At 36.7% G+C, this 14,590-nt stretch overlaps 1 protein-coding gene across 1 annotated transcript in view; it reads right to left on the bottom strand.

Moving 5' to 3' along the window:
- LOC116514106 (transforming acidic coiled-coil-containing protein 2-like) overlaps window positions 1-14,590 on the bottom strand; it is a 121,885-nt gene that overhangs the window by 83,873 nt on the left and 23,422 nt on the right. Inside the window, 1 exon segment of the mRNA XM_032225559.1 lies at window positions 7,300-7,416. Within this exon segment, the coding sequence (XP_032081450.1) occupies window positions 7,300-7,416 (117 nt within the window).

Genomic DNA, 14,590 nt, shown 5'->3' on the forward strand with positions numbered 1-14,590 from the left:
TTTTTTTTAAACTAGCCGTAAATTAGCCACAGTTCTACAGCATCCAAAACCTAAATCCAGAAATCTAAGTCACTCAATATCAAACCAAAGTTCATGAGCTTCAATTTTTCATCAGAATTTAAGCTAAAAGAGCTCCCAGAACTTACCAATAAACAGTGACTAGCTAAATAAAAATAGCAGTTTTTATCCCTCATCTTTCTTATATAAAAAAGGGAAATCAACAAGTCAGAAATTTGCCAAATGAGCATTTTTTTTCTTACAAGGCCACAGCCTCTGAAATAGAGATTTACCTAGAGCAAACATATTTGGATCCCATCCAACAAACTAAAACAACAGAACAGTTGTTGCTTAGTAATGTTGAATTCTTCTTTTTCTATTTCTGACATTTGCTGAACTTGTGTAGTCACATTTGTTCCCAGGACTTTCTCTTCGTTCCTTGCCAAGACTTAGAAGCAGTTTCTGAAATCAGGACCAACAATCGATATGGTCATCTATAACAATGTATAAAATTATTCCCATTACTATTTGGCTTCCCTTGAGCTCTCTGCCTCTTTCTCGGCTACATTTTCCATCAACTTATATGGTAATAACATGCAACATAATGTAAACAGCCATATGCAGACTGTGAAATAGTAGCCTAAGGCAAAATAAATGGTCTAAAATTAAATGTAGGGGGAAGCATTCCCAGAGAACTAAGAAAAAAAAATCAGCATCAGAAAACCAAGCATGAAACTCACATCAGATTCCCTATAAACAAGATTTTAATGCGATATTCTTATTTGTTTTCCAAAGTAAATGTATCATAATTTCCAAAACCTACAGATAGATATACAAGTCTGCGGGGAAAATGATAACGTGTGTCCAGCAAAATATAAAGTTAATAAATGTATTGCAATGGAATTTTTTGTCAGTCAGATATAGATGATAAAGATTTTGAAACAATGTCAAGAAAGCCTCACTATATTTATTTCCAGTATATTAAAGAAAAAATAAGATATAATCATTTATGTCAGCTAGGTAGGTAGGTAAGCAAATTGATGATAGATACGATAGATAAGATAGATAGATGATAGATAGATAGATAGATAGATAGATAGATAGATAGATAGATAGATGATAGATGATAGATAGATAGATGATTGATAGATAGATAGATAGATAGATAGATAGATAGATGATAGATAGATAGATAGATAGATAGATAGATAGATAGATAGATAGATAGATAGATAGATAGATAGATGATAGATGATAGATGATAGATAGATGATAGATAGATGATAGATAGATAGATAGATGATAGATAGATGATAGATAGATAGATAGATAGATAGATAGATAGATAGATAGATAGATAGATAGATAGATAGATAGATAGATAGATAGATAGATAGATAGATAGATGATAGATAGATAGATAGATAGATAGATAGATAGATAGATAGATAGATAGATAGATAGATAGATAGATAGATGTAGGCAGGCAGGCAGGCAGACTCTTTCTAAGAATAGGCAAGAATCTGGATATGATTCTTATCTTACTCAATAGAGCATGGATTCTCTACATGTCCATATATATGTAGCTGGACATCTGCCAACCAGCTGTTTGGTACCGAAATACAAAAAGGAGACAGCTACATCTAACTAGGCCCCTCCAACAGCTGGGCTAGCTGACATCAAGCTTTCTTTCTTTTCTTCTCTTTCTCCATTGCTTTTTTTAAAACATTTTTGGCTTTTGCATGAAGCTAAAGAATTTAAAATAAGACCGCACCCTGCTTCTATGGCTAGACAATCCTTATGTAAGGGTTAGGTTGTTAAGTCTTTAAGATGGCATCTTCTTTGCTAACCTTAATTGCAGCAAACAGCAAACTCTAGGAACATTAGCGGATCTACACTTTTCTTTTTGATTTTGTGCTGTTCAAATTGTTCTACAAGCCTCTACGTATTTCAAGCCCCCTCCACAAAATGAGGTCCAAGAGCATTCATAACAACAACAAATCTGTTTAAGCATCTGGTTATAATATTATGAGTACACTCTCAGACAATACTTAAGCAGGAAGCTTATAGGAAAAATATTACAAATTAAAGGAACTAATTTCTCAATTCCTACTTGCAGAAGTGTCTTGAATATATCAGCGTTTTTTCTACATTCCACCATATAAAGTATTTCAATGTATCCTGTGGGAAAATGCCATCTCCAAGATTTATTCCAAGAAGAAAAATAATAAGTTTTACATATGCTGAAATAAATTTAAATTAATATTTAATTCACACTGGGTGGTTCCAGATTAGGCAGAGACACGTGGGCTGAAGACCATCCCTTCTGCTTCTTACAATGAACACCGATCTAGTTCCACTAATGTCAATGTAGTTTATTTCGGTCAGAAAGTGTGGTTTCTCACTGAAACTAATCAAAGTATGTCAAGTTCAAAGAAAATGCAAGCAACTTTATCCCATCCTTCTTAACCTGTTGCTTTCTGACATTCTGGAATTGCTCCTCTCCCTCTCTCTTGGAGAGATTTAATTCACCCATCTGGAGAACGCCAGGGTGGACAAAACTATATTCAACCCATGACCCGACAAATGCGCGCCCGACAACAGCGCGCCGACAAAACCGTGGTGATAAAACCGCGACGTCAACAGTGCACCCACAAAGACACGCCCACAAAAGAGCGCCGACAGAAGTGCCATTACGGTTAAGGTAAGGGTTAGGGTAAGGGTTAGGGTTCAGGGTTAGGTTTAGGGTTAGGTTAGGGTTAGGGTTAGGGTTAGGGTTAGGGTTAGGGTTAGGGTTAGGGTTAGGGTTAGGGTTAGGGTTAGGGTTAGGTTCAGGGTTAGGTTTAGGGTTAGGGTTAGGTTTAGGGTTAGGTTAGGGTTACGTTTAGGGTTACGTTTAGGGTTAGGTTTAGTGCGCGCTTCTGTCAGCGCGCTGTTGTCGGCGCGCTCCTGTGCTCATTCGTCGGCGTGATTTTGAACTCGCGCTTTTCTCCCCACGGTTTTCTCGGCGCACTTTTGTCGAGCGCGCATTTGTCGGTGGACCTATTCAACCATCATTTACCGCATTTGGAAAAATGATTGTCAATCAGAATGATAGGTGTATAGTGCCCAAGTAAGCTAGCATGGTTTGCTTGAAGATTATTTGAAGATATATTTCAACTTGGCTCTTCCCAGGCATAATCCAAGACTTAACTACTGTGTCACATTGGTTTAAGGAGAGATGTGACTTCCTGGCCTCAGCTTGGTCTCATGAATGTCAACTTTCCTACCAGGGCTCAGCATTCCAAGTTGCAAACTCCTTGCTCAGAACTTTTCTAGCCTTACCAGAAGATTTTTACACATAACTCAGCTAGTTTACACATTTTATTGCAAATGAAACCACTATCTCAACAACTAATTTCTATAGCAGAACAAGGATTTTAGAACCATGTATAGTGGTAGGCCAATATCTAAACGTTTGCTAGTGGGCACTTAGCTGGTACCTTAATCACGTTGAGAGGTTATTGGCTATTTTCTTGTAATATAGGTAGATCTCAACTAATAATAGTTCATTTAATGACCATTCAAAGTTACAAGGGCACTGAAGAAAGTGTCGTATGTCCGTTTTTCACTTACAACCATTGCAGTATGTCCAAGGTCATGTGATTGACATTCATATATTTGGGGATTGGTTCATATTTAAGATGGTTGTAGTGTCCCGGGGTCATGTGATCACCTATTGCGACCTTCTGTCAAGTACAGTCAATGGGGAAGCCAGATTCAACCTTGTTACTAACTTAACAACTGTTATAGAGCCGAGGTGGGGCAGTGGTTAGGGTGCAGTACTGCAGGCCACTTCAGCTGACTGTTATCTGCAGTTCAGCGGTTCTAATCCCACCGGCTCAAGGTTGACTCAGCCTTCCATCCTTCCGAGGTGGGTGAAATGAGGACCCAGACTGTGGGGGCGATATGCTGACTCTGTAAACCGCTTAGAGAGGGCTGAAAGCCCTATGAAGCGGTATGTAAGTCTACCTACTTTTATAATGAGTATTTTTATATAGAAATGTATTAAAGGTAAAGGTTCCCCTCGCACATATGTGCTAGTCTTTCCCAACTCTAGGAGGAGGTGCTCATCTCCGTTTCAAAGCCGAAGAGCCAGCGCTGTCCGAAGACATCTCTGTGGTCATGTGGCCAGCATGACTAAATGCTGAAGGTGCACGGAACCGTTACCTTCCCACCAAAAGTGTTTCCTATTTTTCTACTTGCATTTTTACATGCTTTCGAACTGCTAGGTTGGCAGAAGCTGGGACAAGTAATGGGAGCTCATCCCGTACAAACGTATTAGGAATATATAATTCTGAGATATTAAATTATATTACCAATTTCAGCAATGCTAAGACCTTTATGACATTCTGATTAATAACTCTTCTAGAAAATGGAACAAGATTTGGGCATTTAACATGCAGAATTTTCCTTGCCTTTCCTACTTTGCTGAATGATAAGTTACTACTGGGATTGGGAAATGGTATATAGTTTTTAGAAGCAGAATAGTTTACATCTTCACCGGATAGATAGAAGGACAGCAACTTAACCCTAATATACACTGCCACAAGTAGTCATTTAGCAAAACATTACTTTTTTTCCCCCAAACTAATGTATATTTAGTACATATCAGAATTGCAGGTCAGCTTTTATGGATAAGCAGTAAAGCACAACCATAAAAATGTCTGATAATGTATGGGGAAGACAGCTTGAATTTATTATCAAGGCAGCTATAAATCAGTAATTGCTTGAAGCATTTCTGGAAAGCTTTGGTGTAGAATGAGAGAACACAGTAAGGAAAACTCAATGGAAGAAAAAGTTGGAAAATATGCTATATAAATAGGGTAATTCTAACTAGTCTTACAGAACACCTTCTGGATAATTCTTTACCACTGGGAGGAAAAAAACCCACAAAGTAATGTGACTGTACAATAATGAGTTTAAACAATGACATAAGGATGATGAAAGTAAAAATGAGATCATTATTCCAGGAACAACATTTGCTAATATGTCCAAATATCCCCCTCCCCCCAAAAAATCTTCTTCCTTGTTTTCTACAGTCAGAAGTTTCTGATTGTTTTTCACTTTAGAAATGACCCTTTCCTATACAAACAGTGTAGGAAAAAGTCCAGTGAATGCATGTCTTTCATCTTAAGTTCACTACACGTGAAAATACAGTTTATTTGATCTGATACCTTGTTCAAAGCTGTGGTAAACTACTGATTAGTATTTCCAAATGAATATCCTGCATTTCGTTATATTCATTTGCAAAATGAAAGTAGTGGTTCTTAAGTTAGAGCCGAGGTGGCGCAGTGGGTAGAGTGCAGTACTGCAGGCCACTTCAGCTGACTGCTATCTGCAGCTCAGCGGTTCTAATCTCACCGGCTCAAGGTTGACTCAGCCTTCCATCCTTCCGAGGTGGGTGAAATGAGGACCCAGACTGTGGGGGCGATATGCTGACTCTGTAAACCGCTTAGAGAGGGCTGAAAGCCCTATGAAGCGGTATATAAATCTAACTGCTATTGCTATTGCTAAGTTGTCAACATTTTTTATTGTTTCTAGTATTTTTATTGGGTCAGAAAAACATGACTTTTAAAGCCCTACATGGTTTAGGACCTGGCTACCTGAGAGACCGCCTCCTGCCATTTACCTCCCAGAGACCTATAAGATCACACAGACTAGGCCTCCTCCGGATTCCATCTGCCGGTCAATGTCGGCTGGCGACTCCTCGGGGGAGGGCCTTCTCTGTAGCTGCTCCGGCCCTATGGAACGACCTCCCCGTGGAGATCCGGACCCTTACTACTCTCCCGGCCTTCCGCAAAGCGATTAAGACCTGGCTGTTCCGGCAGGCCTGGGGCTGTTGATTTATCCCGCCCCATTCTGAGCTATGAATGTTGTGAAATTTTAATGTCTGTTCCTTTTAATTTTTATATGTTCCCCCTTCCTGCTTTTTATGATAAATAATTTCTTTATTCAATAACCAAGGAAGTAACAAATAAAATATAAACATCAGAGGATTTAAAACGTGTTCTATCTACATTATGATGCTTTTTTTTTTAAATTAAAGTAATCTTTATTAGTTATACATTTTTTTAAGAGTAAAACATACAAATACAAATACAATTTTAAACATACAACCCCCCCTCCCCTCCCCCCCCGCGGTGACAGTCATTCACAGCCCAACTTTTTTCTTTCCTTCCTCATTGTTAGGTCTCTAAGCCACATCTTCTCATTACAAAATTCAGGAATCTATTACAATACCCATGTTCACTTTTAACTTTCCCCCCCTTCCTGCTTTATCTGTAAGCCGCCCTGAGACTCTCGAGAGTGGGCGGCATACAAATCCTAATAAACCTATAAACCTATAAACCATTACATAACCACTCAGAGGTACCAGCTGGTAACAATGCTTTTAAAATATCCATCTGCAAATACAGAATTGCTCCGGCTAATGAATGATGAATTAGTATAAGTAGGGAATTGACCCACCCCAGCTTTCCTCTACTTCCATCACTCGCCTGGGAGTTCTTAGTTCCACAAATCTATTGTCAGGCTAAGCACTACATCTGGGCAAAATTGCTTTCACTAAAACATAATGCTAACTAAAACGGTTAAGTGCATATGACTGCAATTTTACTGACTGTTTATTATAATGTAAAAATCTGTTAAGGGTCCTAAAAACCATCAAATTTGTATTCAATGAATGAAAATTCTTCCTATTGCTTACTTGGCTCTCTCTGTTCTCCCTCACAGCTACATAGATAGGATAGCCAATTTTTAATTGCCTGTGTCAAGATTTAGCACAGTCATTGGAGAAACTACTGATTTTTTTATGTGTCTGAAAGCACGGAACACGGAAACATGATATGAGATTATGGCCCTTGGGATCTATGAGCAGATGGTGCACATATACCATAAGACAATACATTTGTGTACTGTGATTTTGCTACTACACTGAAAAGCATTATGTGTGGTAGGCTCTTACCAGGATGTTAAGCTAGAAAGCCAAGGATCCAATCTATTAGATCCTATTTTCCAGGATTAAATTACTTATATGACAGAAACACAACAAGTATTTGAAGCTGTCTTAATTTGACAAATTATGTTTACTTCAGGATGGTCCATAGCAATTTGGGACATGCTAGAAGTACCATGCTAAGACAACTCTATCACAACTGCCTTAACTTTGTATGACTTAAATAAAGACCCTGAGCTAATTAGCACTTTCAATATATCCTTGTTCACACATGTCTTAAAACTACAGTTAATATCTTATCCTACCTTGCTGTGGTCAGCTCAGTAGCATCAAGAGTACCATCACAGACAACTGTGGTCAGTGGTTTTTGGAAAGAATCCACATCAGGCTCCAATTTAACGGAAACATCAGGAACAGAAGAACTGGACAGAAACAAATGGAAATGCATTGGAATATATTTTCTGAAAAAAGGGTGTTTTTAGAATATCTTATCAACAGATGACAAACATTGCTGTCAAGGATTAGTACTAGTAATTACTTCAGCATGATCAATAGGTATTTCTTTTTCAATATATTTTAATTGTTAGTTTTCTGTATCCTTCTCTAAAAGCTCTTCTATCTGATAGCTTGTTGTGATTTCACAAGGCATATCTCTTTGTAAAAGGGTTTTCATATATTTTAAAGCTATCTTTAAACGCAAAAGGTAACCAGAAAATTCAGGTTCCATTTTTCAATTTCATATTGGAAAAATCCCATTAAATTTGGCTGACAATGTAATTCTAAAAATAGTAATGCAGTGCTCAAGTTTGTCTTTATAGAAGTATGACTGGAATGAAGAAAGAAGAAAGTATTTCAAATGGGCCAGGCTAAGCAGATCTATAAATATAATTGAAAGAGAGAAAAATCCTAAATTAATAAACCCAGAATAAAGGTTTAATTTTAGCTTTCTTGAAATGCCACAGACTGGAGGGATGGCACATAACACTGATAGATCAAGCTAATGTCAACGTAATCACAGCAATCCAGTTTGCAAGAAAGTAAATGTTGGGATAGACCATGCAAACATAACTTTATTAAGAATTGTTTAAAAATATACTTCGTTGTACCACCCATAAAGGCATAATATAACTAGGCCTTTTATATTAGTTATATTAAAATCCTAGTTCACATTTAAGTTAGTGAATAGATAGTGAAAATTACAATCACATCACAGATCACACTTAGGTTCAGTTAATAAAAAATATACAACATTGCATCACCATTTCAAGGTGACCAATATAATGTATCTCAGACTTAAATTATCATAGTCTGAAACATACGAGGCAGATTAATAGCCTATTTTAAAAAATTAAAATCTGACAGTGAAGATTTTAAAATACTTTGTATACAAAATATTTAAAAATGAGAAGTATCTTAGATTCACATTCTACTTTTCCACCAAAGAGATTACACATAGATTTCTTCACAAATGGCTTCATTTGCCGTCTGGAAGTAGCCTGCTTAGTTCAAGTTAAGAATTTTCTGAAAACAGAATACTGGTATATCTTTTCTTATTTTTCTGCTCGCTAGAAACATTGGGAAGTCTATCAATGCTTTTCAACACAGTTGATATTTTCTGACTCCAATATATTCTAAATTGATTTGATAGACTGAAATTGGCCAGCTGATACATTTAAGTAAATAATAATGGGGACATGGGGACTAATGTGGTTAGGATGCGGAGTCAGGAGACCATTGGAAGGTGACAGCTTGGCAGTTCAAAAACCGAAGAGTGTGAGCTTCATGACAGAATGAGTTCCCATCAATTTATTCTAGTTCCTGTACACCTAACAGTTTGAAAGCATGCAAATGCAGGTAGATAAATAGGTACCACGTTAGTAGGAAAATACTAGGAATATGAAAGGATACTACTTGGGTGTCCCTGAGCAGTGATGTCACCAGCTAATCCTTTCAATTCAGAAGCACCTTGGTAGGTGCTTCTGACACAAACATAGTAGTTGTAGTAGTAACAAATAATAATAAACTCATCAAACTTCATTTGAGTTAAATACTTGAGTGAAACAAATATATTTTAAAACCTTGACAAACAGATTAGCATTTGCTCACAGAGAGACAGAATGTACTACACAAATAGAATTTTTGGAGAAAAAATTATAAAGCAATACTTGATTAATATTACTCTATGAGCACCTTAATACCAAGGAAGAGCTGGTACAAAATATCTTTTCAATTATGCTTAAGACTCATGAGACTGAAATAATCAGGAAAAATATCTCAGTTTAATGACTAGCTGCTTAATGACAGTTGAAATATACATAATATATTCAACAGATCAGTTGATTCAACCTCTAAATCACCAGTGGCATAATCAACAGCAAATATCTGAGTCAACATGGGATTATAATATCCACAAAGCAATCTGGGGTAATTTTAAGCTTTTGAGGATACAATGAGACATAAGCTATATACCCAAGATGCTATCTAAATGCTATGGATTGAAGTTTGAATTTACAATATATTCACAAGATTATGGATAGAAGCACAAATATGCAAATATGCTTCCAACAAACAACGCTCTTTCACATCTGCCATAGTAACCACAAGTCATTTTTTTTCTCCACATACCATATTGACTTAAAATAATTATTAACACAAGATGGCTCATTCCACATTTCCTGCTGTTGAAGTCGGGCAATATATTTCAGCATTCTAAACTATCCATTATTCGGTAGTTAAATGGATTTTACAGTATGCTGCTTCTCTCAGTTCATAGTGTAAAGAACATTACAGGATTTACAGTGAGGCAACATTTTTAGAGAAACAGATTTCTATGGTACCACAAAGCAATCTAGACGAGATCTAGATTGTATCTATGTATAGATTCTTGTCTTTTCAACAATATATAGCACATAATACAGTATAGTCTCATGTCTTAGACTTCCATAATTTCCCAACAAAGTGGGAAATGATTGTATCCTTTTTTGTGGTAGAGCATAGACTCCGAAGACTTGAAGAACCATTCAGTTCTCAGAATCCCTTTTTAAAGAATGTCCTAATTAGATTCTTTGGGCAACTATTTTTTCTTCATGCAAACTCTTCCCACAATTATTCTTGATCTAACTCAGTGAGATAATGTATTTTATGGAAACTTGCTACTGTGCCTTGCTGCAATGAAGGGGGTCTCCAGGGGTGTATTGTGCTTCTGCCATAAAATATTATGTTGGACATATTTTTGCCTTGATCAATCAAACTTTTCATTGTAATACCAATGAAGCGATGGACCACAAGCACCACACCAGCTAGAAGTGAGGCACCTCATCACTTCACCAAGGCACTTTACTCCTTTTGTTATTGATCTGCAAAAATCTGTGCAGTCCTATGATAGATGATAAAATGATGACAAATTCAAAGATTTAAAAAAAAAGGCATGGACTGGCAGGAAATGGTTATGTAATGCTTATACTTTCCTTTTATAAACGTGCATCACTTGTTTAAATAGGGCTTTTTCCAAATGAATTACCGTAAGTCAGCGTGATCTAATATATTTCACTAAGTGTGATACTGGTCTAAATGCTAATATTTATTATTTAATATTTTTAGATTAGAGTAAAAACTACCCTGGATCTTAGGAATTCTGTTTAGAACGAACTCCCCGCAGAGATTCGGACCCTCACCTCTCTCCAGGCCTTCCGAAAAGCCGTTAAAACCTGGCTGTGTCGGCAGGCCTGGGGTCGATGAGTTCCCTTCCCCTCTCGAATCGTGTGGCTGTTGGTTGTTTTAAATGCCCTGTATTTTTTGTTGTAGTTTTGTGTTTCCCTTCCCCTCCTTGGGTTTGTGCGCTGCCCTGAGTCCCACCGGGAATAGGGCGGCATATAAATAAAATGAACCTTGAACCTTGAACCTTGTTTGGAGACACCAAGAAGATGAAGGCTGCACATGAATGTTAAATTAAGTAAAGTTATGTTCAACCCCTGTTTACATTTCTGTTTATTTAGACAACAGAACATTTCCAGAAGCTCTAATGAGCTACACAAGCTTAAATGAAGACTATGTACAATGTACTATTAGCTAAGAATACATTTCAGCCACAGCAGCACAGCTGGCATGAAATTTTGGTTGCGTTAGGGATTTGCTGCAACCCACAAACAGTTGTCTTCTTCATTCATATCTCTGCCATCTAAGGCTTAAAAAGAAATATCAGCAAAGGCGAGGAGAATGCAGATTAAATTTAGAAGATCAAAGCAAACTAAGTAATAGTGAGGAGGAGACTCATCCAAGTAATACAGTGAGCACATGGCTAGGGACATAAAAATAGTAATCTTATAAAATTCCTCAATTTTAGCAATAGCAATAGCAGTTAGACTTATATACCATTTCATAGGGCTTTCAGCCCTCTCTAAGCGGTTTACAGAGTCAGCATATCGCCCCCACAGTCTGGGTCCTCATTTCACCCACCTCGGAAGGATGGAAGGCTGAGTCAACCTTGAGCCGGTGAGATTAGAACCGCTGAGCTGCAGATAACAGTCAGCTGAAGTGGCCTGCAGTACTGCACCCTAACCACTGCGCCACCTCTGCTCAATTTTCACCAAGTTCTCTTCCTTAACTTTGTTGTTTTTTTTAAACAAAATGCTGATATTCTTGATTTGGAAAATGCAAAACAAAATTTATATCATTATATACTGAGTACAGTAACTAAAACAACATGGAGATGGGGAGGCGAAGTACTCATTTTTTTTTTATTCATTGAAATAATAGGAGATTTGGATTCCAAACTAAACTCTGGAAAAGTGGACCCCTTCATAGTATAACTGAACCACCCTGAAACATCTGTTAAGAGTCTAAACCAAGAACAGACTAAACTACATATAATTTTTCTTCAGTGCATTACTGACAGACAAAATATATGATGGTGTGTGATGCTGCTTTGAGTGTTGAATTTTTAGTTGCCAAGACAGTAAGCTTGATTCTTTTTTTCTTTTTAAAGACCCACTTTGCATATTTTCATTTTTACTGTGAACTTTTTACTGTGGTAACATTTACTTTGATATTTTATTGATTTCTCTCCTCGTGAACAACATGTTTTTGAGTGTCCTGTAGATCAGTGTTCTCAACTTTTTGCTCACCATGGGCCACCTTTAAATACCTTAGAAGAGCCGAGGTGGCGCAGTACTGCAGGCCACTTCAGCTGACTATCTGCAGTTCAGCGGTTCTAATCTCACCGGCTCAGGGTTGACTCAGCCTTCCATCCTTCCGAGGTGGGTGAAATGAGGACCCGGATTGTTGGGGGCGATATGCTGACTCTGTAAACCACTTAGAGAGGGCTGAAAGCCCTATGAAGCGGTATATAAGTCTAACTGCTATTGCTATTGCAATTTGTGGCCATGAACCATGGCCAAGACTCCCAAGACTTAAGATTTAAATCATAACATTTCTCCAAGCCTTTGTGGACTCCCAGCGATAACAGCGTGACCCCCTCAGGGGTCTGCGGAGAGAACCACTGCTGTAGATTCCTGGATTAAATAGTTGATAATCATCTGAAACCCTTGAACTAAATAATAATCGTCTCAAACCCTTGAACTTAAAATGCTAAAACACACACAAACACACATACAGAAACTACAAAAGAAGAAACTTGTCATCACCCTTGTTCTACTGTTCCTTGCAATGTAGTATTTTATAAATACTTGAACTCGATACTAGAATGTATAGTTCCAAGAATTCTTGGACGATTAATAAAAACCTGGAAATGGCATGTAGGACATACAGTATAAGGTCACGTCTGTTAGATACAAAGTATTTAGAAAGTAGAGTAGATCAAAACAATGGCTGCTTTAATCTCTTTCTTAAACATTTCTTACGAGAGCAGTTCACTACTTGCAAGGTAATTAGGCCCATTATTGAATAGAATTTACATAATTTCTTTTTTCCAATGAGAAGTGCCTCAGTCAGTGATACTAAACAAGCTTTTCTAAAAGACAGTTTATAATTCCCCCTTTTTCCTTAAAAAAATCTCAGCCATATGAAAATGTTAATCATGTTCTATCATGTATTCTCAGCCAACAAAGGAAAACTAATAATATGTGAGGACTCTGTTGTTTAACCTAGCATATCTAAAAAACAGGATAAAAACAAGACCCTCTATTGCAGAAAATACATGTGGATACATGTAGGTTCAGACAAGGGAAATGGTTATCAAAAAGTAATTTGGAGTAAAAATTACATTTAAGTCATTTTCATATATGCTTTGTTCAATTTTAGCTTAGCGCATAGTATGAACTTTGACCTATAATTTGGAAATCATGATATTTTTTTTCATATTATGAGAATGTTTTAGAGAATTTGGAGAAAAGCCTGAGAAAGAGTATGTAGTTAATTCTCATCAGTTTATACATAGTTATTTAAAATATGCAGGTATCCTAATTTAACTCTGACGCCCATGTAAATAGACAAGAGTATGTAAAATGTATTTTTAAAAAACTATCTTGTATAATCTAGAACAGGGGTGTCAAACTCGCGGGCTGGACACATCACGCTCTGGCCACACCCACCCCCATTTTAGCAAAACGGGGGGAAATTGTGAAACATCACATGATGACAATGTATCGTCACAAGTTTTACACCCCTGATCTAGAACTTTTGAATGTGTTCAATTATAATTCCACACTGATTTATGGATAATGAAAATTAATATTAATGCATTTGGAGAACATGAAGTTGAAAAAAAACAGGTCTCTTTTTTTCCCCACTTAGCTATTAGAAAACTAATAGCAATCTATCCCAATTCTGTAAACTTTTAGCATAGCCTAGTATGGCAGATGAAATAATTGAGTACAGGCTTCAGAGATTAGATATTTTTTAAAGAAAACATGTCTCAATATTTAAATTCTTAAACTATTCAGAAAAGCCAAGAAAAACATCAGTTTCCTTAATTTCTCCTATATGTGTGTTTTCATAATATACAAAGCATAATCAAACTTATTCACTACCATTCACAAAAGTATCTAGTCAAAAATATAATGCTTATACCAATGCATTCAAATAATACCCTATGGGTTATTATGTGAAAAAATAGCACTGTCAAATTCAGTGTACAACATAAGAAGTGTTTTTGTAGTGCAGGCATCATCCTTAAGGGGCATTTGTATGCTAATAAAATTTTTGCCAACCAAATCTGTACACAAGGAAACAGTACAGGACAACAAGTGTAGTTTATAGCAATGTCATCCTGAAAAAGATTTCTATTTCTCATCAGTTTAATAAAATACACAGTGAATAGGCTTACAAAAAACATGTATAGTCTACAAATAGAAAACTGGAAAATTAGGAGTACATTCATTCTCTATAGGTGCAGCATATAGATAATGAATTCCTCATACCTTGTATAATGATTAACTGTTTGAAACTTGAAAAATATGTTACTGAGAAGATGGTATATCACATGTATAGAGGGGAAGCAATTTAATTGAAGGCACCATACCAATATCACTTGTGCCAGCTGGATTATTTCATGATGAAGTTATAAAATAGCAATAGCAATAGCAGTTAGACTTATATACCGCTTCATAGGGCTTTCAGCCCCTCTCTAAGCGGTTTACA

Source organism: Thamnophis elegans, chromosome 10 (genome assembly GCF_009769535.1).
Source record: "Thamnophis elegans isolate rThaEle1 chromosome 10, rThaEle1.pri, whole genome shotgun sequence".
Lineage (NCBI taxonomy): Eukaryota > Metazoa > Chordata > Lepidosauria > Squamata > Colubridae > Thamnophis > Thamnophis elegans.